The 27,216-nt window shown below is 54.6% G+C and overlaps 1 protein-coding gene across 1 annotated transcript; it reads left to right on the top strand.

Moving 5' to 3' along the window:
- The first annotated feature begins 1,282 nt into the window (after window positions 1-1,282).
- Window positions 1,283-27,216, top strand: CLPTM1 (CLPTM1 regulator of GABA type A receptor forward trafficking). Its single transcript, XM_032974104.2, has 14 exons — window positions 1,283-1,396; window positions 14,020-14,150; window positions 14,452-14,581; window positions 15,307-15,465; window positions 15,980-16,097; window positions 16,861-16,946; window positions 19,107-19,227; window positions 19,674-19,918; window positions 20,897-20,990; window positions 22,012-22,202; window positions 22,339-22,434; window positions 22,920-23,055; window positions 24,271-24,438; window positions 25,182-27,216. The coding sequence occupies exons 1-14, from the start codon at window positions 1,325-1,327 to the stop codon at window positions 25,412-25,414; spliced, it is 1,980 nt and encodes a 659-aa protein (XP_032829995.2). The 5' UTR covers window positions 1,283-1,324; the 3' UTR covers window positions 25,415-27,216.

Here is a 27,216-nt window from a genome sequence, read left to right as displayed (position 1 = left end):
CCCCCAATATATTGCGATAAAATAGATTTCTGTTTATATGATTGTAGTTATGGTTGTACTTTATTAATCCCTAATCTCTGCCATTACATACAATGAAACAATACAAGATAAAAACAATAAAAACAGAGCAATGTAATACAATGCACTATTAGACATTATTGTAAAAAAATAATTAAAAGTCCATCCGATGTGTTAGTGAAATTTTTAATATTTTAGGCAGGAAATTAGTTTTCAGATTTAGATTTTTTTCTGGGGTGGGGGGGACCCCCAGACCCCCTGGAAGACTTGGTCCCCCCCAATGTTGACTCCTACTGCCTTGTCATGAATATTAATGAGGGGGGCTGGTCGATGTGGAGTGACGTCACGAGCGTTAAGGACAGACATTCCTGGGTGATTATAGTAGGTATTAATCTTCTGTGTCGGGTGCTGGATAACATTGGTCGCGAAAGCCTACGACGTGTTGAACAGGAATGCAATCGCCGATATGACCTGTCATGCGTAGTGGGCCATCCGTCCATACTGCTGGAGACGATCCAAATATCCCAATTCGTAGGAGCCACGCTCCCACTTCGTAACCACGCCGCTCGCCACATAGCTCCGCCGGAAATCCCATATATTGTATCGTAAACCCGCCCCTGCTGGATATCTGTGCAAAAAGAGCGTTATCGCTCATCGGATTCCTCCAGTATAAATAAATATTCTGAAGGTGACAGCCCCTGCCTGGTTCTATCCCGCATAAGGTAACGTAGCCCTTCCCTCTAGCCCAAATAAGGTGACAATCATCCCGCCTTCAGCCCGTATCAGGTGCAATAGTCTCCGCCTCCAGCTCATAGAAGGTAACAGCTCCCCCCTCGCCATACTGCACAGCCCACACAAGACGATGCGCACCCCGCCCCTCGTCATATAGTCCCTCCCAAGGCCCATATAAGGCAATGTTACCCCGCCTCTCGCAATTTAGCTCCTTTCCCACAACCCATATTAGGTGATGTGACTCCTCCTCTTCCTACATAGCCCCTCCCATGGCCCATATAAGCCGACGTGACCCCTCCCCTCGCCATATAGCCCCTCCCACTGCCCATAATAGGCGGCGTGACCCCTTCCTTCGCCATATAGCCTCTCCCACTGCCCATATTATCCTACGTGACCCCTCCCCTCGCCATATAGCCCCTCCTATTGCCCATAATAGGCGACGTGACCCCTCCCCTCGCCGTATAGCCCCTCCCACGACCCATATAAGGCCCCGTGGCCCCGCCCCTCGCCCGCTTGTAAGCCCCCGCACCCCCTCCCCCGGTCTTTCCCTGCCCCGCCCCCCTCCCAGTCCAAGATGTCGGCGCAGGGAGAAGGCGAGGATTCGGCTACTGAGGATCATCCTCGCGTGGCGCTGCGCAATGGGGAGGTAGGTCGGCTCCCGGCAGCGGGCGGCTCCCGGCAGCGTGCGGCTCCAGCTCCCCGCAGCCCCGGCTCCCGCCACGGCTCCGTCTGGCTCTCTTGCCAGGGCGGCTCCCCCCCCCCCGTTGCTCGGGCCTAGACAATGCGGCCTCATCATGGGGGCCGGCCTCTCTCGTCACGCGAAAGCGCTTTGAAGTGGGTTCACGGGGACTGCCGTCTGTGCGAGTGGGGTTATCGGCCCTCGGCCAGCGGTGATCGTGGCCGGTGGCGAGACTAAGGGATTCCCCCCCCCCCCATTAACGCTTGTCCTGATCACGGTTGAAGTCTGCCATTGACGCGATCGGCCGTGACCCAGCAGTGGAGTGAGCATGGCGTGATGGTGACGTGAATGGGGGGGGGTGATGTTTGGGATTTGTTTGGGATGCGTGCGGCATTGTGGTGGATGGCAACGGCTTAAAGGGAGGCCTCCATCCAGCAGTGGACTCGTGGCTTAGTCTGTCGTTGGAAATCGGTCATGATCAATCCACTGCTGGATTGATCCGGGGCTTAGTCTGTCACTGACAAGTCACGATCAATCCAGCTTTCCGGGATTGACCATGGATTTGTCAATGCCAGACCGAGCGATTTCCCTAAACTTGCACTGAAAAGCGTAGCATCGTTCAGTCGCATGGTCGTGAACGGTGGCTACGGCTTGGAGAGGTCTTCATCCAGCAGTGGATAGATGATGGATGCTGCTGCTGATGATGATGATTTCAGAGTAAGGTGAATCGCACCCCTAACTCGCAGCTCTGCGAGGGGCTAATACCCCAATCAAATAGCGGCATGTACAGATGGGTCAGAACCTACTTGTTGTACTGCCGTCGCCCGGGTCACAATGGACAGCGCGCGGGCACCGTTACCAATGGCAAACGGAGCCCACGGCTCTGCGTGGCTAGCCGTGGTGCAGTGCCTCAGGCATATTCGGCCCCTTTTTGTGTCTGTCCCCACCCCCCCCGCCACGTCCCCGATCGTGGTGGGATGTTTGGACTGCGCTCGACCACGCCGGTCAACGCGTCTTCAGGTGAAGGTGGGGGTGGCGGGGCGCATAGAAGTAATGTCCCAACAATGCTGCTGCTCCGCCCTCTGCTGCCTACGACGTAGTCTCGGGGCAGCTGCCACGACACCTCGTTGGTCACGGCGGTCACCCGTAATAACAACAATTGGCCACAGCCTCAAACCCGGCTTACCTTGCAATGGAATCGACGTGGTAAGCGCAGGTCCCCGGGCTCTTTGCACCGGTTTTTTTTTTTTAAAAAAAGGTCTCCCGTCACGACGACGTCGTTGGGGATTCTGGGCGTCTCTTGTCGAACGGCCCTGGTTGACCGACTCCGGTCAACCAGGGCCGTGGGACAGCCCAGGGTCACCGGTCGTTTAGCATTGCAAGTTACGAGCACAGTCCGACGTCGCGAACCGGGCCGTCGCAGGTCCTGGCCTTGACCTATTTATTATTCACCGACCACCCAGCGCGGTATGCACGCAACGGCGCAACTCTTCACTGCCCCCAAATAAATAGACGTTCGCTTGGCCGGGTGAGTGACGGAGGGGAGTGAACTTGACTCCTGTCACTCACGTAGACCCGTCAGTGACGCTCATCCGTGGGGCGGTATCCAGGGTCTTTGGACCGCGGTTAGCGCTGGGCACGGCAAAGGTATGAAACCTTTGTACCGTGCCGGGGAGAGAGATATATCTATCGGCACTATTGGAAGCCCTTTTTATTGCGTGTCGTTTAGTGACTGAGCGGTTCCTAATGGGCAGGGGGTGTCCAGTTTGTGCCAAAGCCGCAGCAGTGGCAAGGGCAGGTCGTGTTCATCGTTGCTTGTGGTGATCAGGGATGTGTGTGTGTGTATATATACCGTCGTGTTGAAGTGGTCTCACAAGTCTGGCCGTTTGGTGGAGCGATGCCCATCTGTTTTCAGTCCCATGACTCCTGAATTCCTGCAAAGCGCTGCTGATTTAATCCACCCAAGGAGGGATGATGGGCCGAGTCTATCCATGGACAGGGATTTGAATTTGAAACAGCATATCAAGTCATATGGCACCTAACCACAGAGACATCCGGCTGTCACTCTACTTATTCACATACAGTACAGCTGTTTTTGCCAATCCACTGCTGGATGATAGCCTCATCATCCTGTGTGGATAAATACTTACAATGCAACCATCTCGTATAACCTGTCAGGCATGTTATTCACCCTCTCTAGCGCAATCCATACTCGTCCCTGTGCAGATTTAAGCGATGTGACAAGATCGGGTGCATTCTGGGTGATTTCGTCACAGACTTTTATGGGCACATAGTGAAGTTATATAATTCCTGAAAAATGTGATAAACTTTTGCAGTGGGGTACGTATATATTTTATTTAATTACTAAACATCCGTGAAGACGACTAAGAGGAAAACGTGTATATGCCAGGTGACGTTTTAGGCAATGGCCCTTCTTCATAGCAGAGAGTTTCCTTCATAGCATAATCAAGGTGTTTTTTGTTCACACATAGAATGCCGACGTATATTTTCACTTCACCAATAGTTCATTCAAACCTGGCGGGACCGCCTTCCCTGCGGTCGACTAAAGCCAACTCGCACACCCGGTGCTGTGTGAGATCACCATGGAGCCACGCTAAGATAAAGGTGGTCTGGCACAGGCGGTTCTGACCATGAACGCCCCAGTGCCGGCCTTAACAGGCACTCGCTCACGACATTTTGTCCCCTTATGTAATAGGGGCACGCGGGGGCGGAGGGGGGTAGGAGACGGCGTTTTTCTGGTGCCGCGTCACGCTCGCAGCGTGTGCGAACGTGGGTGCCGCGAAGGCCGATGGCGCGTTCGTGGGCCCACGCACGCTAGCGCCGCGTGCCGCTTTGCTTGCTGCTCAAACCTATCGCAGGCCCAGGGATCTCTCGCTCGCTCTCCGCTCGTTGCAGAGGCTCGAAGTTCCAGACCCGCGGCCGCCCCGGTTAATGCCCGCGGGCGTAACGAACAGTAAAAAACTACCACTTGCCGTCCTGTGGACGGTGGACGTTAAAGATCCCGTGAGGCTATTCAAAGTAGGGGTAAGCCATTGTGTGCCAGCGTCGCGGCACGAAAATGTTGCCAGCTTATAAAAATCAAAACCACAAATTACTGGGAGAATACAGAGTGCTTGCTCCCCCTGCTATATGACACTTGGCAGGACCCTCCTGAAAAAGAGTTTTGAGACACAGTGACGCCTTTTCTTTGCCCAATAAAACGTGGTAATAACAATTATTATTATTATCGCCAACCCACACAATTCAACGAGACTGGGAGCGTGCGGATTCTTGCGTTTTCGTTAATTATGCCGCATTGTCTCCAGTGCTCTGGCAACCATCCGCCAAGAGGCACGCATTTTCAGATCCCTGCACCAGGCTCGGTGCGCGTGCGTGCTCCTGGTTTGCCTCCCCCACGCGGATGGAACATTGTGAGCGCCTGGCAGTGGCATTTGGTGACACTGCGACGCGATTCTGAAATTGCATTAATTGTGATTTCTGTGCTCCCCCCCCCCCCCACCACGTTAGGCCAGCCTGCAATGACCCCGAGCGTAGAGCACGTGGGGTGGGTGGGCGATGGCGTTTGCCCTGTGACCACACGCCGACGCTCCCTGCCCCGCCACCCACCACCCTGGGTTGGCTCGGAGGTCGGAGCGCTGAGGTGGTGTCGCCGAATTTCTGACTTCGAATCCACGTTTCGGCCGCCTGTGGTTAAAAACCAGGTTCCTCAAATATTGTCAATTGATGGCCTCGGCTTAGTCACCAATGACTGGTGCAAAAAAAACCCTTGATTTGAAGCTTTCATGACTGCAGGAATCCATAGTCTTTGGTTCTTTCGGTAAAGTCACGTAGGTATATGAAAGTTCTACACTCGATTTGTTTAAGTGTGTCTATAAATTCCAGCCAGCCCCTGTGAGTTTTACTGTAGGGTGACGGGCATAGCTCTGGCAGGGCGGGCGAGAGAGTGCTCCCCCTTAATGGATGGACTAGAGGTCACTTGAAGGGATCTCAGAGGCAAATCTGTGATAACCGCTTCTGTGGGCCATTTTCCAGCGCTAATGATTGCAAAGCTGTTGTGAGATTTCTAAAATGGATTCGTGGTGACACCAATTGCAAGAAGATAATCATTAACAGCGACTCTCGTCTTAACAATGATTATCGTTATTATGCGAGGCGTTCGAACGAACGGATTCTTTGTCTGTCGCCACTACGCCGCCGCCGGTAGCACAGTGGTGCTATCACGTGTTTGCTTTGTGCTTGTCAGGCGACACCCTGGCATACGTGGTTGCAAGCCAGATGTTCCATCAAATTGAATAAAATTTAAACCACGGGGACAAAACTCGGAAGGCTCGGCCTGTCCACGTGACGCCCGAGAGCTTTGTGGGCGAGTGAGTGTTTGAGGCCGAGTAAGCCGGAGGGACGGGGTGTGGGGTGTTGGTGGCGAGTAGCGAGGCCGAGACGGCCGCGTGGACTTTGCACCGCGCGGATCGCGGGCACGGGGGCACCTGCGTGAACAGCACGCCCAACTCCACTGTCTCCGCCGTGTCTCCACGGCTTCGCAACGTGATCTTCCGTGTCTCCATGGTGCCTCTACTGTCTCTCTCCGTGATGTTCTCCATGGTGTCTCCATGTTATTTTCGGTGTCTCTATGGTGTCTGCTGTCTACATTGCGTCTTAATTGTGTCTCCATGCGATCTTCAGTGTCTTCATGGTGCGTCTGCAGTCTTCATGGTGTCTCCATGTGAACGTCGGGTGTCTCTATGGTGTCTCTACTGTCTCCGTGGTGGCTGTAGCATCTCCGTGGTGTCTACATGTGATCTACGGTGTCTCCATGGTGTCTGCTATCTGCATAATGTCTATAGTGCACCCATGGTGTGTTTCCATGACGTCTGCATGTGATTTTACATTGTCTCCACGGTGTCTCCAGTGCCTCCGCTACGTCTCCATGGTGTCTCTCTGTGATCAATGGTGTCTCCATGGTGTCTCTACTGCCATTGGTATTTCCAGTGTCTCCACGGTGTTTCCGCGATGTACATACGGTGTCGCACGCTACGTCACCACGTGCCGGGTCACAACGGGAGGCACACGGTGTGCCGGCGCTGCACCGCGTCACGAACACGTCTGACGGTCCCCAGCAAGTGTCTTGTGTCTCCCTGGCAGCTTGGTCGGCACATGGGGACACGTAGCACGGGCTCGTGTCCGGGTGCACGTGATTACGTGTGTTGCAGCACATGCTATTATAACATGTTAAGAGAGCAGTGCAAGGAAAGCGGACCTCACAGAGCTACAGAGGGGAAAAAGTATTTGATCCCCTGCTGATTTTGTACGTTTGCCCACTGACAAAGAAATGATCAGTCTATAATTTAAATGGTAGGTTTATTTGAACAGTGAGTGACAGAATAACAACAAAAAATCCAGAAAAACGCATGTCAAAAATGTTATAAATTGATTTGCACACTCTTAAAGGGAGTGCTCCTAATCTCAGCTCGTTACCTGTATAAAAGACACCTGTCCACAGAAGCAATCAATCAATCAGATTCCAAACTCTCCACCATGGCCAAGACCAAAGAGCTCTCCAAGGATGTCAGGGACAAGATTGTAGACCTACACAAGGCTGGAATGGGCAACAAGACCATTGCCAAGCAGCTTGGTGAGAAGGTGACAACAGTTGGTGCGATTATTCGCAAATAGTAGAAACACAAAAGAACTGTCAATCTCCCTCGGCCTGGGGCTCCATGCAAGATCTCACCTCGTGGAGTTGCAATGATCATGAGAACGGTGAGGAATCAGCCCAGAACTACACGGGAGGATTTTGTCAATGATCTCAAGGCAGCTGGGACCATAGTCACCAAGAAAACAATTGGTAACACACTACGCCGTGAAGGACTGAAATCCTGCAGAGCCCGCACGGTCCCCCTGCTCACGAAAGCACATATACATGCCCGTCTGAAGTTTGCCAATGAACATCTGAATGATTCAGAGGACAACTGGGTGAAAGTGTTGTGGTCAGATGAGACCAAAATGGAGCTCTTTGGCATCAACTCAACTCGCCGTGTTTGGAGGAGGAGGAATGCTGCCTATGACCCCAAGAACACCATCCCCACCATCAAACATGGAGGTGGAAACATTATGCTTTGGGGGGTGTTTTTCTGCTAAGGGGACAGCACAACTTCACCACATCAAAGGGACGATGGACGGGGCAATGTACCATCAAATCTTGGGTGAGAACCTTCCCTCAGCCAGGGCATTGAAAATGGGTCGTGGATGGGTATTCCAGCATGACAATGACCAAAAACACACGGCCAAGGCAACAAAGGAGTGGCTCAAGAACAAGCACATTAAGGTCCGGGAGTGGCCTAGCCAGTCTCCAGACCTTAATCCCATAGAAAATCTGTAGAGGGAGCTGAAGGTTCGAGTTGCCAAACGTCAGCCTCGAAACCTTAATGACTTAGGGAAGATCTGCAAAGAGGAGCGGGACAAAATCCCTCCTGAGATGTGTACAAACCTGGTGGCCAACTACAAGAAACGTCTGACCTTTGTGATTGCCAACAAGGGTTTTGCCACCAAGTACCAAGTCATGTTTTGCAGAGGGGTCAAATACTTATTTCCCTCATTAAAATGCAAATCAATTTATAACATTTTTGACATGCGTTTTTCTGGATTTTGTTGTTATTCTGTCTCTCACTGTTCAAATAAACATACCATTAAAATGATAGACTGATCATTTCTTTGTCAGTGGGCAAACGTACAAAATCAGCAGGGGATCAAATACTTTTTTCTCTCACTGTACCTCCGAGATCTCTTGAAGTGACCTGTGATCTACGCAGTAGAGAGCAGCACAATCTCACTCACTTTGCACATGATATTGAGGTTCACCGCACCTCCGATTAGCACGGTTGGCTACGTACTGTGCGAAAGAAGTTCTACACACATTCATGACAAACTGATTTTTTTTTTCTCAGAGCTGATTTATAATGAAGGGCAGAACCAAATAAAAAATGACTGGGCTGAGACCATAAATTCACTGCACTTGAGAACCATGTTTAATCACAGGTGGTAGCTGAAACCCTGATTCAAACCCAGGATCTCTCAGCGGTGCCGGTTCAGCGCTCTGACCTCTGAGCCACTCGGCCGCCTTGTGGTGCGGTGACCTCAACGGGCTCTTGCAACACAGCACCCCCCCCCCCTTTATTCGTGGCAAAGGCTGAGAGACGCCGGGGATGGTGGCGTGTTCGGTAACAACCGTCCTGCCCGTCGCCGCTTCTGAACCGATTTTGGCTTCCGTTGCCGGGAACCGGTGTGGCTTTGCACGTGCGACCGATCTCGCACGCTCGCGCGCACGCCTCACAGTCCGGGGGTTCTGGCTGCGTCTCGCTCGGCCGGGGTTGCGTCGCAAGTTTTTTTTTTTTGTAATTCTTGAGGTCGCTCGGCGCACGGTGTAGCCGGGTGAGCCAGATCGGCGGGCGAGCGAACCCCATCTGTACCGACCCGCGCCGGCCAGCGTGGGCGCCACGGCGGCTAGGAGATGTTAGCGACCTCGCCTGGTATGTAGAAGGTTGTGGGTTTTGATCCCCACTCTGATGCCTGTTGTGTATTTGAAGTTTGCATGTCTCTCTCACCCAATGGTCGTGTGGATTTTACTCCGGGTCCTCTGGTTTTTCCCTCCACATTCATAAACGTGCGTTTAGAATATGTGAAAAGACAGGTCGCTTCTGAAAAAGAGCTACGTAGCTGAATAGTGGGCCTTACCTGGAAAAAAATAAAAATAGTTTATAGTCTCATAGTTTATATTCATCCTCGTAACCACCACCATAACCACACGCCACGGGAAGGCCTTTAGTCCAGCAGTAGATCGATCAAGGAGGCTGTAGATGTTTTCTTAAGGAGTTCAGCTCCATCGGATTATGACCAAATGACCTAGAACGCGCCTGATCACATCAGAGCTCAGAGGCTAAGCAGGTTGAGCCTGGATAACAGTGCTTCAGCAGGCGTTGACCATAGGGCTTGTGGTGGGACATATCGGACAGCAGATGCCGGTGTAACAAGATTTGTTGTACCGTACTTCTGTGCTCCCAATTCCATGACCAACATGGCATTGGGAGTGCTTTATCCAAAAATGAACTGACAAAAGCTTGTAGATTCTTTTTTTTAATGTTTAGAATGTTTTAATAAAAAAAATGCTCGTACTGCACATGTCGTATGCACTTACTGTAATTGCAAGAGATATCAATAATGCAAGTCGTAACGTTCACGGTATTTCACAGATGTAAAAGATAGGCAAAAGATACGGAGCTGAGCTCGGCGTCGCTTGAAAGCCAGGCGAGAGAGGGTGAGGCCTTTTCAGTGTCTCTTAAGAAGTCGGTGCGGATTGAACTTTGCTGCTGCTGCTCTGAATGCGCAGCAGCAGCAGCAGCAGCGGGACGACAACGATGATTACGGTGGTGGCGATGATGATGGCCGCGTTCCAGACGGAGAAACGACGCCCAGCAGTGACCATGCTCCTGGCCCTCGACGTAAAGAGGAGGAGGAGGTTGAGTGGTGCTCCTGCTGCCGTGCGGGGTGACCAGCGTAGGGAGATCCGTTGGATGACCGAAAGCAGAGGCGGCTTGGTGTGCACAGGGCAGCAGGCGATGTTGTGTAGCTGATCCTGCTGGCGATGGTGAGCGGGCACAAGTAAAGGTTGCGTTAACGTGTCCTCCACGGTTCCCACTCGCTCTGTCGTGTGAATCCGATTGGATAAAGAGGGCGGTTGTTCATGGATACGCGCTTCCGTGTCTTCATACCCTCCCATTGTCTCTTTTCCAAATCCTTATAATAATAATGACGACCTCGTTCAATAAAAAGAAAAACGCGTGTTATAGACTACAACTTTGATAGCGCAGTTAGTCGCTGGTCTCGCGACATGTTGACCCTTTGGGCCTGTGCTCAGCAACTGTGTTAAAACATATATATCCATGCCACCTGTGGCTCAGAAAATGAGAGAGCTGAAAATAGAACACCCACACTCCCGCAGGGATCACGCCCACGGTTACAGCTGCGCTGAGCGCCCGTCGTACGTCACAATTTGCATTGGGGATTGATGGAGCGTCGGAATACGGCTGCGTTTCAAGGCGCTGTGCAGAAACGGGGGGGGGTGGGGTGGGGAGTGGGGGTACGTTTATTTTACAGGCAGAGAGAGGCGGTGGAAGGTCTTGAGCCTGGACTTGAGCAGGGCCAGGGAGCCATCGGCACGGACTGGCTGGGGGAAAGGAGTTCCAGACCCTGGGGGTAGCGGAGTAGAATCGGTGATGTCCCACTGAGCGAAGGTTGACAGGGGGATTCGACAGAGAAAGCCTTGGTTTGTGGAGCAGAGAGTGTGGGGTTTAGTGAAGTAGAGTGAGATGAGAGGGGAGAGGTTGGAGAGGGTGTCGGAGGGGAAATAGTGAGATGAGAGGGGAGACGTAGGAAAGTGTGTAGAGGGGAGTAAATTGAGATGAGGAGAGGTAAGAGAGTGCGTGGAGGGGAGTCGTGAGATGGGAGGGGAGAGGTAGGAGAGTGCAATGAGCGGAGTGGAGTGAGATGAGAAGGAAGAAGTAGGAGAGAGTGGAGTGGAGTGAGATGAGAAGGAAGAAGTAGGAGAGAGTGGAGTGGAGTGAGATGAGAAGGAAGAAGTAGGAGAGAGCGGAGTGGAGTGAGATGAGAAGGAAGAAGTAGGAGAGAGTGGAGTGGAGTGAGATGAGAAGGAAGAGGTAGGAGAGAGCGGAGTGGAGTGAGATGAGAAGGAAGAAGTAGGAGAGAGTGGAGTGGAGTGAGATGACAAGGGAGAAGTAGGAGAGAGTGGAGTGGAGTGAGATGAGAAGGAAGAAGTAGGAGAGAGTGGAGTGGAGTGAGATGAGAAGGAAGAAGTAGGAGAGAGCGGAGTGGAGTGAGATGAGAAGGAAGAAGTAGGAGAGCGTGGAGTGGAGTGAGATGACAAGGGAGAAGTAGGAGAGAGTGGAGTGGAGTGAGATGACAAGGGAGAGGTTGGCAGCGAGCGTCACTGTTCGGCAGTTCCACGAATGAGGCAACCTCGGGCAGAAAGTGACAATCACCAGAATAACAATAACAGTACACGCCGCATGGCCCTTAGTCCCTCCGCTGCTGGATGAGGGCCTCGCCACACCGTGCGGGCCGTGGTGGTCCCTTGACCACGCATCACTCTTGTCAGTGCAGTTTTGCTGAAGCAGGGAGCATAAGTGTGGGAGCAGAGTACAGTACAATATTGGATTTTCCGCACGGTGCTCTGCTTTCCATGAAATAGCCCCACAGAATAATGCACGTGGGGTTTAAATGTAATGGTAATTAATGATTTTTTATATATATAGTTGATATTGGTTATTTGTACAATGGTTTGACACGCACGTAGACCCGAATGCATCGTTGACATCCCAAGCGTCACTCGCCGCAGAGAACCGTAGCGACATGACCGCCGCGCCCTACGGTAGCCGGCGCTAACACTGCCACTCGCGCCCTGCCGCGTGGCCTTTGTGGGAACCTCGGTACCGATAAAGTGATCTATTTAAGTTTTTCTTCCGGGTTTTGTTTTTTGATGATGCGCACGCACGTCATCGGAACGGAATCGGGAGAAAAAACGGTGACGCACGCATCTGGTAAGCATGAGCGCGTACGTCATCGGAATGGCAAAGGAACGGGACGCGAATCTTTGCGCACACCCGCCACATTCTGAGCGGTTCAGAGCTTGGTGACGAGACTTCCGGCGGAAGCGTTGTTCTGGGATGTTGGGAAAGACACTGAGAGGTAGGCCTCCCCGCACGGCATGACGGACGCTGCTCGACGACACGAAGGGAGAGAGGGGGGGCGGACAGGATGGAGAGAGCTCGAGCCAAGGGACCTGCCTTGAAGCGGACGACTTGATGTCAGTGGAGGCCACCCGGCATGCAGATGTACGCGTGTACGTGCGCGCATGCTGCTGTGGTGAGCGAGACGTGTTCTCGGCGGTCGTCTCCGAGTGGCGGTGCGGTTCTCTCTGGTTCCTATGCGAACGTCCATTCCTGGGCCGGACTGAGCCGGGCCAGACCCAGACACCCCAGCAACAGCAGCTGTCGAACTCCTCTCGCCGCCCCGCCGCCACCCCACCGCCGCCCCCACTGCCGCACAGGATGGAACGAGTCCTGCGTTAGCACCGGCGATGTCCCCCTTTACGGAATGTGCCACTCGCTTTGAGTGGAGGTTGGGATGGGGGGTGGGTGTCTTCGTGATCTCATTATCTCTCCCCGGATCTACTCGTGCGCGTGACTGCGCGTGTACGGTGCGGCGAGTTGAGTGTTCGAGGAACTGTGGGTGTCGAGTTATTTTCGTTGGCTCAAGCTCTGTGCTCTTGATGATTGGCCTCGCGTGAGCGGGAACGCCAGCCAAATGTGCAGCCCTGCAATTTCTACTCGCACCACTGCGGGCAGAAGAGGCTCTCCGCGAGAGCAGGCTGTCGAGGGCATTTGGCCTTACTCTTGCACGTTGACCCAGGCACGTCGGAAGAGGTGGGCGTAACCTAAAACTTGACCCTACCACAAGCAACCGGACGATGAACTGACCGCGGTGAAACCCGTTCACGCTGCTGGGCGGACAGAGGTGGTGGGGTAGAAGCTCACTAACCCGTGCCATCGTTTCCACCGCCACGCCGAGAGATGGAATCGAACCGGCGATTGCTGAAAGTCACAGCGTGCCGCGAACGATTTCCCCACCGTGGCAGGTGTCTTGTATGGAGAAGACCCATACAGTGGGTGACCATGAACGCTGCACACAGATGGGGCCAGTCCGTTGTTGTACCGCCATCTGAACAGGGCCGGGAATCGAACTTGGATCGCTGGGCTCGAAGCGCAGTGCTCGAACCGTTTCAACACCGCTGTTGCACACCCAGTGGTGGTGCCATGGCAAAACCGCCTTCTCCGGATTTTGAGGCACACTTTTGCCCCCTCTATATAATAAAGATGTCCTTGTGCATCTTATAATCCGAATATTTGTTTGTGTGTTTATGTGCATGTTAGTGTGTGCGCGTGTGAGGCAGTTCTGATCTGCCCACTCATTCACTTGGTCACTAATTTGCTCACTTCTTCGGTAATTTGCTCGACACGAGCTAACTCGCCCATCCGCCCGCTCGCTCACCCGCTCGCTCGCTCACCCACTCGCTCATTCACTCACCCACTAGCCACACTACAGGTCACCTCGCTGCTCGTCCTTCTTCTATCCTAGCACTGCTCACATCATCGTCTTGTTTTCCCACAAGCTCTCATAACAACAACAATAACCTTGCTCAATTTCAAAAGCATGCCGGCTGCTTGACGTTTTGGGCTTTTGGACCTTTGCTCAGCAAAGTTGTTAAAAAATGTAACAAAAATACCCGCACGTGCCATAGGAATGTGTAATTTCCCATCACTGTCCCCGCAGGCCTGTAAACGGGACATGAGTATCACCGCCTCGATGTGGCTCATTTGAGTAGTGGGAAATCACTCCGACTTGGACATGTTCTGCGAGCGTGGACGATGCTGGCGACGGTGATGCTGACGATGACGACGAGGAGGATTAAGACCGAGCCGGTGCCGTGTGAACGCACGCAGGTCGCGCTGGTGGACGGCCAGGCCGACGGCGCCGTGGAACCGGCGGCGAACGACAGCAACAACCAGCAGCAGCCGCCACCACCGCAGCAGCAGCCCAATGCGTGGCAGGTCATCAAGGGCGTGCTCTTCCGGTAGGCCTCGCGGATCGCCCTCCCTTTCCATAGCTGTGCCCCCCCCCCCCCACTGTTGCTTCCCCCCCACCCCATGATCCCCCAGCCTCTGCCAGGGTGGTCAGCTTGCCCGCCCAGTCGCCCCACGGGCACGCGCTCTCTCCCGTCCGCGCTGTGAACGCGCTGAGGCGCAGCCACGGCGACGAGTGCGGCGTGATTACGTGTTTTTAATAAGAATACTCGGTGACCTATCTGATGCAGAGCGCACATCTTGTAACCAATGCTGCTGCTGTTGCTGCTGTTGCTGCTGCCGCTCTGTCAGAATCTTCATCATCTGGGTGATCAGCAGTTGGTTCCGCCGGGGATCGGCGCCGCAGGAGGGGGCTGCACCTGGGGAGGCGGCTGTGATGCGACCGCCCAGCCGCAACCTCTTTCCCAAGGACACGCTTATGGTATGCGACACACACAGACAAAGGGTCTCCACGGGTAGCCCGCGCACGCCGCCGGGGCAAAGCGCACCCATCTGCGAGGGGGTGGCGTGCGTGCCCGGCCGCCTTTGCCTTCCCCAGTGCTGATATTTACGCACCGCACCGGGGACTTGTTTAAGGCTGATGTCAACCTCGAGGAGGTCCAGGAGCAATTCGGATATTCGCCACCGCCATGTTTACCACGAGTGGGAATCGAACATAGACTCGACGAGTTCGTAGCACAGTGCGCTAACCAATGTATCGGTGCTCTCAACTCATGGTGCGGACACGCGCACACACATAGAGCCCCCCCCCTCCTCCCACGTGCCCCCTCCCCTATGTGCAGTCATGGCCTCGCCCCCACCTTTTTCCAGACGGGATGGATGGCAGACTCCGTGTCTCTCTAGACCAGTGGTTCTTAACCTTGACTGCAGCCTGTATCCCATTGGTTTTCTTAAATGCACCCAAAGTTAAGAACCACTGCTCTAGACAATGGTCGACTGACTCTCCGCCCTCTGACGACAGCGAACCGATGGAGCGGTGTGTGTTGTACGCTAGACACGCGTGTGCGTGCGCATGATGGTGATTGCGTGATGTTGCCACGCGCGCGCGTGTTGAATACGCTCGTGTGTGCAGGACACCTGCATGTACCTGTGTGTGTGCGCGATGGTGGCCGCGTGACGTTGCGACGTGTGCCTCCGTGCGTGCAGGACATGCGCGTGTACGTGTCGGAGCAGGAGCTGTTCACGCAGTTTAACGACAGCTCGGTGCTCGTGTGGGAGTTGCTGGACCTTGGCTATGGGGACTGGGCCTCGGGGCCCAACGGGGACGGCTCCTTCTCCAGCTCCCACGAGATCGACATCTCGGAGGCACGCTCTCACCACCGCGCTCGCCGGCCCGCCCGCCCGCTCGCTCGCTTGGTCGCCCACTCATAACCGTCCACTTGCCCGCCCGCTCACTCCTTCACTCGCCCGCCTGCTCACCCATATACTCGCCCACTCCCGCTCACATATCCGCTCACTCACTCGCCCGCCCACTCACCCCCTCGTTCACGTTGTGGAGGTAGCGGCGGTTGTGGTGACGGCAGTGAGAACGGTGGTTGTGGTGTTCACAGTGATAGCGGTGGGCGTGATGGTATTGCTGCTAATGGTGAGAGCGGAACTTGGTATCGGTGGTAGTTGGTGATATTTTTATTGTGGTGGTATTGGTAGTTGTGGTGATAGTGGTAATACTGTGATCGTGGTGGTTGTGGTGGTAGTTTTGATCACAGTGGTGGTGGTTGTGGTGATAGATCGCGATGGTGGTGGTTGTAGTTGTGATTGTGGTGGTGTTGGTGGTGGTTGCGGTGGTAGTTGTGATCGTGGTGGTGGGTGCGCTGTACAGAACGTACAGAACAACGGCTCCCTCTACATCCACATCTTCTTCACCAAGAGCGGTCACCACCCCGACCCCGCGCGCAAGGAGGAGTACCGGCGCCTCGCCACCACGCACATCTCCCGCAGTACGTACGAGACAGACAAACACAAAGATCCCCCGGGTAGCCTGAACAGACTTTTGGGGCAAGTGCTGTTTGCGGACACCTATGAAGGCCCGCACTGCACACGAAGGAGTGGGTGGTCCGAACCACTCCCAAGCTCCCTTTCTCTCCCCATTGGTCATATTTGACACATCGCACCAGTTACTCATTTACGGCTGAGTCTAGAGTGTTTGCTCTGCGTCACGCATTATGCTGTGTGACACAGTAAGGTGTGTGACAGTATGTGACGCTGTGTTTGCTGTATGTGCTGTGTGTGACACACTGTGTGCGTGCGCTATTTGTGATGCTGTGTGTGCTGTGACACTGTGTGTGATGCCGCATGTTTAGCGTGTGGAATGTGACGCCGTGTGTGATGACGTGTGTGACCCCATGTCTTTAGTGTGTGCATTGTGACGCCGTGTGTGACCCCATGTGTGTTATCGTGTGCAGTGTGACGCCGTGTGTGACCCCATGTGTTTAGCGTGTGCAGTGTGACGCCGTGTGTGACGCCATGTCTTTAGTGTGTGCATTGCGACGCCGTGTGTGACGCCATGTGTGTTATCGTGTGACGGTATGCGTTTAGCGTGTGCAATGTGACGCCGTGTGTGACCGCATGTGTTTATCGTGTGCAGTGTGACGCCGTGTGTGACGACATGTGTTTAGCGTGTGCAGTGCGACGGTGTGTGTGACGATGCCGCGTGTGACGACACCACGTGTGACGACACCACGTGTGACGTCGCGTGCGCAGTGCTGAACAAGTACAAGAAGCGTCGCTTCCTCAAGACGAAGAACCTGCTGACGGGCGAGACGGAGGCCAGCCCCGAGATGATCAAGGTGGGGGGCACCGCTCTCCGGCCCTCGCGCCGCCCTCACCGTCACTCCTCCTCTTCGCCCAGCAACGCCTCGCTGAGCCTCATGACTCCCTGTGCAGGAGGTTCCTGCCGCGTGTTTGCGACGATGATACCGATTTCGGCTAGTGGCGCTGCGTTGCCGCCACCGCACGGTTCTTCTCTCCCTCTCTCTCTTGAAGACTTAGAGGTGCGAGGGGGGAAGGCGGCCACGTGATGAGCCGGTGCCAACGATTGCTCAGGCTCTGCGGTCCTCTATATATGAAGGTGTTATCCACCAATTAACGAGCGTTTACATGCGCGAGGAAACCAGAGCATACGGCGACAACCCACGCATGCGAGGGGGGAACACTCTATCCCACACAGATGAAACAGGTGGAGTCCATTTTTTTGCTGGAATGCCTTCTCCTGGCAAAGCCGGTGTAAGACTTCTTCCTCTTCGTCACCCACGGAAAGAGAGTTTCGCAACATCTCTGTGTGATACACCAACCCTCGCTGCTGCTCCACAGCGCGCTGGGTTACAGGCCACGTGGATAGCCACCCCCACCACCGCCCAGTTAGGGGGTAACGTTGCTGCTTCACACCCTCTCGCATGCAATCGCTCGCACTCACACACTCTGCGGAGAAGAGAGAGGACATACAAACTGCACACACTCTGCAGAACTTGGGGTAGAGCATACAGACTTCACGCAGAATGGCGCTCGAGTCGGGAATCAAACCCAGCGCTCGAGGCCGACCGAAACTGAATTTCTGGTTTCGGCCAAAAACGAAACCAGACCAAAAGTTACAAATTTACTTTCGTCCGAAACCAAAAGTAAACCGAAAGTTAACTTTTTGGCTTCGGCCGAAACAGAAGCTATGCCTAAAAGAGGCCATCTGCCAACTTTCGGCGCCGAAACCGAATTTCGGTCGGCCTCTAATTGTCACACTTCGAATCTCGGTATCAACACGCGTGTAGACTGAAGCGAACGCAACACATCAACACGCGTGTAGACTGAAGCGAACGCAACACATCAACACGCGTGTAGCCTGAAGCGAACGCAACACATCAACACTCGTGTAGACTGAAGCGAACGCAACACATCAACACGCGTGTAGACTGAAGCGAACGCAACACATACGCCAAGGCGGGCAGGCGGCTGGGAACAGACAACAGAGGCACTTTGTTGTCGTCCCGCCAAAGAGACTCCACCCACGGATGGAGATGCAGGCTGCCGTCTGTTGACCGGTCGTATATTCATTAGCAGACCATGGTTGCGGTTGTAACCTCGCTCCCAAGCTGCTGCTGCTGCTGACGTGTGTGTGTGTATGCAGCCTATCGCCTAGGATTGCTGAGCGCCGGCTGACTGGCCGATAGGCAGAGTGATAGACTTAGCACTAGCGTTATATTCTAGAAATAGATCTTCGGTTGACGAATGACGACCAAAAGTCAATATCAGTTTCGGCCGAAACCGAAACCAGACCGAAAGTTAAAAATTAACTTTCGGCCGAAACCGAGAGTATGCCGAAAGAGGCCATTTGCCAACTTTCGGTGCTGAAACCAAAACCGAATTTCGGTCGGCCTCTACCCAGCATCTTCTTGATGCGAGGCGCGGGCAGCTCGGCACGGCGCTGCACAACCACCGAGTGTTGCCCCCTTTTAAAATAGTGAATGGGCAGCTGCAGTGGCACCCTCACTGTGCGGACCCTGCAGAGCTGGAGTCAAGCCAACTTAGTGCAGAACCACAAGCAAGCCTCATGGGTTCTTTTGTGCAGTCATTGGTGACCGGGTTGAATCATTCTGCCGCCACTGCAGCTGCTGCTGCAGCTCATGGTGGTGCCGCTAAAACTGCTGATGAGAGATGTTGTTGACGATGGCGACGATAGTGATGATGACGATGATGGTTATGCCGTTGCTTATGTTGTTGCTGCTGCTGCTACCGCCACTGCTGCTCTCGCTGCTACTATTGCTGCTGGTCCTGCTGCTGTTGCTGCTACTACTGTTGCTGCTGTTGCTGCTACGACTTGCTGATGTCACTGCTGCTACCACTGCTGCTGTTGCTGCTACTACTACTGCTGCTGCTAATACTGTTGCTGCTACTACTTTTGCTGCTGTTGCTGCTACTCCTGTTGCTACTGCCACTTGCTGCTGTTGCTGCTACCGTAGCGAGCGGAGGACTATGGGCCGGTGGAGATCCTGTCGCACTGGCACCCGAACGTCACCATCAACATCGTGGACGACCACACGTCCTGGGTCAAGGGATCGGTGCCACCCCCGCTCGACCAGTGTGAGCAGCACCGGCCGTCTGCACGCCAACACTGGGGGACACGCCGGGGAGGCATGGAGGCACATGGGGGGAAGGAGACAGGAGATCAGTCGGGACACGAGACGAGTGGAGATATGAGACCTGTGTGGGCATGCAGGGATATGTGACACCATAGGACATGTGGTTACGTAACACATGGGAGCATGAGACACATGTGCCCTTCGCTTAACCTAATCTCGTTCCACGTCCGTCTTCTATCCCGTATCCCCGTCCTCCCACCTCGTGTTCCCGTCTCTCACCTCATGTCCCCCGTCTTGTCACGTGTCCCCATCTTGTCACGTGTCCCTGTCTCCCACCTCGTGTCCCCACCTCGTGTCTCCGTCTCCCACCTCGTGTCCCCGTCTCGTCCCGTGTCCCCCGTCTCATCCCGTGTCCCCCGCCTCGTCCCGTGTCCCCCCACACCCCAGACGTGAAGTTCGACGCGGTGAGCGGCGATTACTTCCCCGTGGTTTTCTTCAACGACTACTGGAACCTGCAGAAGGACTTCTACCCCATCAACAGCTCGCTTCGCAGCCTGCCGCTGCACGTCACGTTCTCGCCGCTCTCGCTCTGGCGCTGGCAGATGTACGCGGCTCAGTCGACGCGCTCCGCCTGGAACATCCTCGGCGACGACCTCTACGACCAGTCCGACGAGGAGCAGGACTCCGTGAAGGTGCGGTGGGGGGGCGGGGGCGTCACCGACTGTCGGCGTCGCGATGCCATCCCAGGCAAACAATCGCCCTCGTCGTCATCGCCTTGACCCACTAATCATCATAATCATCATCATCGTCACCGTTCACTGTCATCATTGCCATCATCACTACCCGCTCTCATCACCTTCACCATGACCATCTTCTCCACCCACTCTCATCATCACTATCATCATCATCATCGTCGTAACCACCCGCTGTCATCATCGTCATCATCACGATCATCTCCACCCACTCTCGTCATTTTCATCACCACCACTCCCTGTTATCGACATCTTATTCACTGCCATCACCATCATCATGCCTGCTATCATCACTACCCATTCTCATCACCTTTATAATCATCTCCACCCACTCTCATCATCACCATCATCATCACCGTTGCCATAATAACCATGGTAATCACTCGCTGCCATCCTCGCCACCACTCTGCATCATCGATTGTGTAACGAGGGGGGATGACCTAAAGAAAAGCGGCGCTGCTGATGAAACGCTGAAAGCAAATCTGGGCTGGGTTTCAGCTGTGCGGGAGCCCAGGGATCTGCCAGCAGGAAGGAAGTGACAGTCGCTTGTGGTGGCATAGCCTCGAGGTCTTCACATGCTGCTGCTGCTGCTGTGGTTGTTGCTGCTACTGTGGTTGTTGTTGCGGTTGTTAATGTTGCTGGTATTGTTGTTGCTCCTATTTTTGTTGCTGTGGTTGTTGCCGATGTTATTGTTGTTGATGTGGTTGCTGTCTGTGCTGCTGTTGTTGCTGCTATTTTTGTTGCTGTGGTGGTGGTCGTTGCTGCTGCTGTGGTCGTTGCTGCTGGTTCTGTGGTTGTTGCTGCTGCCGCTGTGGTTGTTGATGCGGTCACTGTGGTTGTTGATGCAGTCGCTGTTTTTGTTGTTGTTGTGGTTGCTGCTGCTGCTGTACCCCACGCGTTGCTTTGCCGTGGCTACAGGTGGCGCTGCTGGAGACAAACCCCTACCTCCTGGGCATCACCATCGTCGTCTCCATCGTGCACAGCATCTTCGAGTTCCTCGCCTTCAAGAACGGTGCAGCTCTCTCGCTTATGTCTCCCATCTCTCCCTCTTCCATCTCTTGTCTCTCCCTCCTCCCTCTCTCTCATGTCTCCCATCTCTCCCTCTTCCATCTCTTGTCTCTCCCTCCTCCCTCTCTCTCTTATGTCTCTCATCTCTCCCTCATTCCATCTCTTGTCTCTCCCTCCTCCCTCTCTCTCTTATGTCTCCCATCTCTCCCTCTTCCATCTCTTGTCTCTCCCTCCTCCCTCTCTCTCTTATGTCTCTCATCTCTCCCTCTTCCATCTCTTGTCTCTCCCTCCTCCCTCTCTCTCTCTTATGTCGCCTATCTCTCCCTCTTCCATCTCTTGTCTCTCCCTGCCTCTCTCTCTTATGTCTCCCATCTCTCCCTTTTCCATCTCTTGTCTCTCCCTCCTCCCTCTCTCTCTTATGTCTCCCATCTCTCCCTCTTTCTTAGAGCTCTAGTCTCTCTGATCTCTCCATCCTCTCTGTCTTCTCGCCTCTCTCTCCTCTCCCTATCTCTCCTCTGTCTTCTCTCTCCTCGCGCCTCCCCTCTCATAACATGCCGGCTCGGCATTACCGGGGAGACAAAGGCGGTCGAGAGTGGTGCTGGTTACCAGCCCTCTTGGTTTGAAGTTCTGGCCTTCATAGGTGCTCGCTAACAGCACTTGCCCCCTAAAGTTTGATGTATATATGTATGTTGAACTTCTTTCGCACCATACGTAGCCAACCGTGATAATCGTAGGTGTGGGGGAACAACCACAAACTCAACACAAAAAGAAGTTCTGAAGAAATACGTTTGCAATCTAGATGATGATTTATAAGTGCATAGCTCCACAGTGGCTTCCTAACATCGGAAGGAAGCGCATTGCAGACGGCCGCAGAGGTGCATCTGAAAGCACGCCGACGCGGTGACGTCTTTGTTCGACAGCCAGCCAGAAGCTGCCGCCGCCGCCGCTGCTGCTGCTGCGAGAGTGATCGGAGTGTGTGTGTGTCTGTGCGTGCGTGCGACACTCACTTCACGTGCTAACAACAGACATCCAGTTCTGGAACAGCCGGCAGTCCCTGGAGGGCCTATCTGTGCGCTCGGTGATCTTCGGCGTGTTCCAGTCGGCCGTCGTGCTGCTGTACATCCTGGATAACGAGACCAACTTCGTGGTGCAGATCAGCGTCTTCGTGGGGCTCCTCATCGACCTCTGGAAGGTCACCAAGGTCATGAACATCAAGGTGAGATTTCGCCCCCCCCCCCCACAACGCCCACCTCCCACCCACCCGCCCCCCTCCGCTGGCCGGGCCGGCGCCCGCCAGCGGTGACGGACGGAGGAGGCTAACCCCGCCGGGGACCGTGCGTCTCGACCCGCAGGTGGACCGCGAGAACAAGCTGCTGGGTATCATCCCGCGTGTACGCTTTGAGAACAAGTCCACCTACATGCAGTCGTCCACCAAGGACTACGACGACGTGAGTGCCGGCGAGCGTCCCCGCTACTGCTCGGTCTGAAAAAAATCAGAGCAGGTTTTACCCTTTCTGGAAATAAAACGGCAGGTGTTAAGAGGTTCAAACACCAAATAGAAACCGTTTGCATTAACCACACACGGTGCTTGTGCTGTTTGAACACTTTACCACCTGTTTTATTTCCAGAAAGGGTGAAAACCTCTCCTTATTTTTTTATACTTTGATACTGCCAAAAAAGGTCCCATATCTGCTGCTTGGTCGTCGTCGGCGTCGTCTGGCCATGATCTGTCCGCTGCCGCGTGAAGGCCTCCCTTCCCTGTCCGAGCCGTGGTCACGGACGATCCCGAGATGCAGCGATCCACCTGGTTCCTGCACCCCCGATTCGCATGGCTGGCTACGTACGGGGCGATAGAAGTTCCAACCGACGTGCGTACGCACGCGTGCACGCGCCGATTTCATCGCCGTATTTCCGTGCGCGTGTGCGCGTGCAGATGGCGTTCCGCTACCTGTCGTGGGCGCTGTTCCCGCTGCTTGGCTGCTACGCGGTCTACAGCCTCGTGTACCAGGAGCACAAGAGCTGGTACTCCTGGGTGCTCAGCATGCTCTACGGATTCCTGCTCACCTTCGGTGCGTGCGTGCGTGCGGGACACTTACACCCAGGTGGTCTCCGTGACTTTGTGATGAACCGGCACCGCCGAGACCCTGGGTTTGTATCCAGGTTTCTGCCGCCTGTGATTAAACCGGGTTCTCAAGTACAGCGAGTTGATGTTCCGAGCCCCGTCACCAATAACCGTACAATGTGTTAAATTCAGTACGGTACTTAACCTGTCCACATTCCAGCTCTCGTGAGACTAACGTTAAGTTTACGCGATCTCGGAAGTGTTTCCGTGATATCCGCTCTTGCGGGCCACTTTGTGAGGGTTCTGAATGAATCCTTAGCTGAGCGATGCTTGTCACTTTGTTTACTGTGGTAAATTTTTTATCGCATTTGCGCTCTAAAACAAGCTTGTGGTCAACCCACGGCGGGACAAAGAGGCTGAGATGAGGGGTAGGCCGCCGCGTACCGAATCTTTCCGTGTACCGTATCACCGCACCGCTCATCCCACGCAGCTCAAGAAAGTAGTTCGTTGTCGACCGCTCAGATACCGCTTTGCGCGAAAAGCGATCCCCTTGATAGGGGGAGCCGCCTTTTAGCGAAGACGCATTGTAGTGTGTAAGCGAGGTCTCGACGCTGTACAGCGGAACACCGTCTCTTGTCGGCTCCCTCCCGGTGGAGCCTACGGCGCTGTAATAGAGCAATATAAAATCGTACACCCGACCAAAGTAACCGATCAGAGATTTGCCCCCCATTATGGAAGAAAATGGCTGTGGCTTGGGGCATGTCTTTGCTCGTGTATGGTCACCGTTGATCGTTAATCGAGATTAATTGTATCGATTCCCGCTCAGTCGATCCATAATAAACTAACATCAGAAATACCGGGTTGATAATATTTTTGCAGGTTCACCGCTATTGTCGATTTGCCAATCGAACCGTAGATCGAGTCTTGATGTGACACGCCCCCCTTCATGTGATTGGCTATTATCAGCAATGTCGGCGATTAATGGATCGTGTAATGATGTGACACACGCCCCTTCATTCGATTGGCTAATATCAGCAAGGCCGGCGATTCCGTCGCAGTCCGCTTTTTTTTATTAAGTAGCACAGCGCCACCGACCCGGGATTTACTCGGCACGCTCGCGCTCTCCTCCTGCCCCCCATCCCGTCTCGCCCGGCCCGCTGTCCCCGGGACCCCCTCGGTGCCGCACCTCCATACCAACCCCCCCCGCCCCGTCTCCCCCCAGGGTTCATCACGATGACCCCGCAGCTGTTCATCAACTACAAGCTCAAGTCGGTGGCTCACCTGCCGTGGCGCATGCTCACCTACAAGGCGCTCAACACCTTCATCGACGACCTCTTCGCCTTTGTCATCAAGATGCCCATGATGTACAGAATAGGTTGCCTGCGCGATGGTGAGTTCCCAGGGCACGCACCCACGGCCACTCTTAACAGCAAGGATACTGTCATGGGACGTTTTTTGCCAGTATCAAAAGTTTGAAAAATAAGAATAGGTTTTACCCATTTCTGGCAATAAAATAGGAGTTGTATTAAGATGTTCAAACACCAAATATATAACATAATACAGTTTTTGGGTTTCATCGCGTAAGTATATAAATGTGTCGTTAATCCCGCCACCACCCAACATAGCCATTTAGTAAGGTTTGTCACGTAAACAGGTTTAATGACCCATTCATATATTTACGCGATCTAACCCCAAAAAAAACCTGTATTACGGATTATATTGGTCGCGAAAGACTCCGTGTTAAACTGACCAATTAGATATCTTTTGCAAGGAATGAAGTCTGCGTTAACCACACACAGTATGCCAAATAGATATTGCAAAAATATCTATTTGGCGTTTGAACATCTTAACCCAACTCCTGTTTTATTGGCCGAAAGAGTAAACGCCTATTGTTATTTTGAAACAACAATACAACCTTGCTAAAATTGTGCTACACTGCTATCTGGAACTTTGACACTGGGTGTTGTTTGTTTTGGCCCTTTGGGGCCGTGCTTAGCAGTTGCGTGGGGGGTCGCACAACTCGCGAGCCGAGCTGCCCTGAGCCACGCCGGGCTGGCTCGGGGCAGGAAAGGAAGCGTTGCCGTGACCGTTCCCCCGTGGTCCCCGTGGTCCCCCCCGCCCCCGTGCCCGCAGACGTGGTGTTCTTCATCTACCTGTACCAGCGCTGGATCTACCGTGTCGACCCCTTGCGCACCAACGAGTTTGGCACCAGCGGGTTGGACGAGCGGGGGAACCCCGTGGTGGCGGGGGCGGGCGACGGCGCCCCATCCTCCTCCACCCCCGCCCTGGCCGCCCCGCCCGACCCCGCCGGTGGGGGGGGCGACGCCGCATCTGCCAAGACCCCCGAAGACAAGAAGACAGACTAGCGACCCCCCCCCCTCTCCCCCACCACTGCTTCCCTATGACCCCTGCCCCCCCCCCCCCCCGCCCCCTAAATCCACGTTATTATTTCACTCCCGCCCGCTCCCCTCTCTCAATATTTTTATGTTGGCGCCGCGGATCGTCGCGCCAGGCGCTGTCGATGCACTGTAAATAGAGAGAATTTGGCTCGTGCGGGAGGGCCATTGGCGGGGGTCTTGGGTGGGCGCAAGGAAGGCCGCGCTTGGGCACGACGTGCCGGCGGGAGCGGGGGCGGTGAAGGCGACGGAGGTGAAGGGGGTCGACGCTCGAGGTCTCGTTGGGTAATGTGACGTTAGTGTTGGGGTGGGGGTGGTAGTGCTAGTTGTTTCATTGGCTCATGGTGTAAGTGGTAGGGCAATCTTCTGATTGGCTGCTGTGGTTCGTGGTAGGTGTAGGAGTAGAGGTAACTGTCTGATTGGTTAGTGGTTGAGAGTACGGCTAGCGATTGGCTAGTGACAGGAGCAGGGCTTGTGATTGGCTAGTTATAGGAGTAGGGCTAATGATTGGCTAGTGATAGGAGTAGGGCTAATGTTTGCCTAGTGATAGGAGTATGGCGAATGATTGGCTAGTGATGGGAGCAGGGCTTGTGATTGGCTAGTGATGGGAGCAGGGCTAGCGATTGGCTATTGACAGGAGCAGGGCGAGTGATTTGTGGTAGTTGTCGGAGCAAGGCGAGTGATTGGCTAGTGGTAGTCGTAGGAGCAGGGCTAGTGAATGGCTAGTTTGCTCCCCATATTGGCGCTCAGCCCGTCTCCCCCGTCGCCGCCGCCGCCGCCGCCGCCACGGTTGTCCTCTCTGCGCTGGTCGTCGTTCCGCGTCTCGCTGGCCGCGTTCGCCTCGCCGCAGGAGACGCTGCTAGTGCTGTAACGAAAACGCAAATGGTAGCGAAACAAAGCGTGCGCGTGTGTGTGTGCTCGTGTGTAGGCGCGTCCGTGTGTAGGTGTGCGTGCGCGCGTGAGTGTTGCACCGTGGTCACCTGTCCGGCTGCCGGCGTCGTAGATGCGTAACCCCCCTCCCACAAACCCCGTGCGTCGCGCTGCACCGAGTTTTGAATCCTGTTCCCCGTTTTTAATCGTGTCCTGTTTACCCTCCTCACGAGTGCCAGGAAGCCCCCCCCCCCCCCCCCCCCAAACTCCCCACAGATAGCAGACGCTCAGTCGGTGGTGGAACAGTTGGCAGAGGGCTGCGTGTTGTCTGTTAGTTTAACTGTGGTGGCCCCTCTCTCGCCCGGGCCAAACCCTCCTGAACAAATCGTGTTGGTCGGGGGGAGCGCGACCCCCGCACTGACCGCGCGAGGTCCGGCTCGGATCCTGCCGATCGCGGCCACGCCGCTCCGCGCGTTTTCGCGGCCGTGCCGCCGGCGCTGCCGCGCAACTCTCGCTCGACGTTTCGGTCCACGCACCGCGTGGGAGGGGGGGGGGGGGGTGGTGGGGTGGAGCTTCTTCGACAACTGAAGGAATTGAAGAGATTCGCCGGCACGCGTGGCGTCGGACGTCGTGGTGGACAAACGGCACGCGCGGGAAGAGCCGATGGCGTCGCTCACTCGCCCTCCGTGCGACCCGCGCTGGGCAGCGTGGGGGTCATGGCAGGAGGACGAGGGGGGGGGGAGGTTAGGGTGGGGGGGGAGGTTAGGGTGGGGGGGGGGTGCGAATGCCGGATGTGGGGCCGAGGGCTCGAGGCCGTGTTGGCGTGAAACGCGTGTGGCTGCGTGGAGGCCGCGATCGCCGATCCGGTGAAAACAAAAAAATAAAAACCCACATCGGTGCCA

This window comes from Petromyzon marinus, chromosome 53 (assembly GCF_048934315.1).
Source record: "Petromyzon marinus isolate PM22_M1 ecotype Great Lakes invasive population chromosome 53, UKy_Petmar_22M1.pri1.0, whole genome shotgun sequence".
Lineage (NCBI taxonomy): Eukaryota > Metazoa > Chordata > Hyperoartia > Petromyzontiformes > Petromyzontidae > Petromyzon > Petromyzon marinus.
Note: the sequence above shows the minus strand (reverse complement) of the source record. Positions and strands in the feature narration are given on the sequence as shown.

What these genes read in the sequence shown, in the direction of transcription:
- CLPTM1 (XM_032974104.2), top strand. Translation starts at nt 1,325, where the DNA reads ATGTCGGCGCAGGGAGAAGGCGAGGATTCGGCTACTGAGGATCATCCT. An exon ending in CACCACGCACATCTCCCGCA is followed by an intron (nt 16,098 to 16,860) that starts GTACGTACGAGA and finishes TCGCGTGCGCAG; the next exon opens with TGCTGAACAAGTACAAGAAG. An exon ending in GTTCCTCGCCTTCAAGAACG is followed by an intron (nt 20,991 to 22,011) that starts GTGCAGCTCTCT and finishes TGCTAACAACAG; the next exon opens with ACATCCAGTTCTGGAACAGC.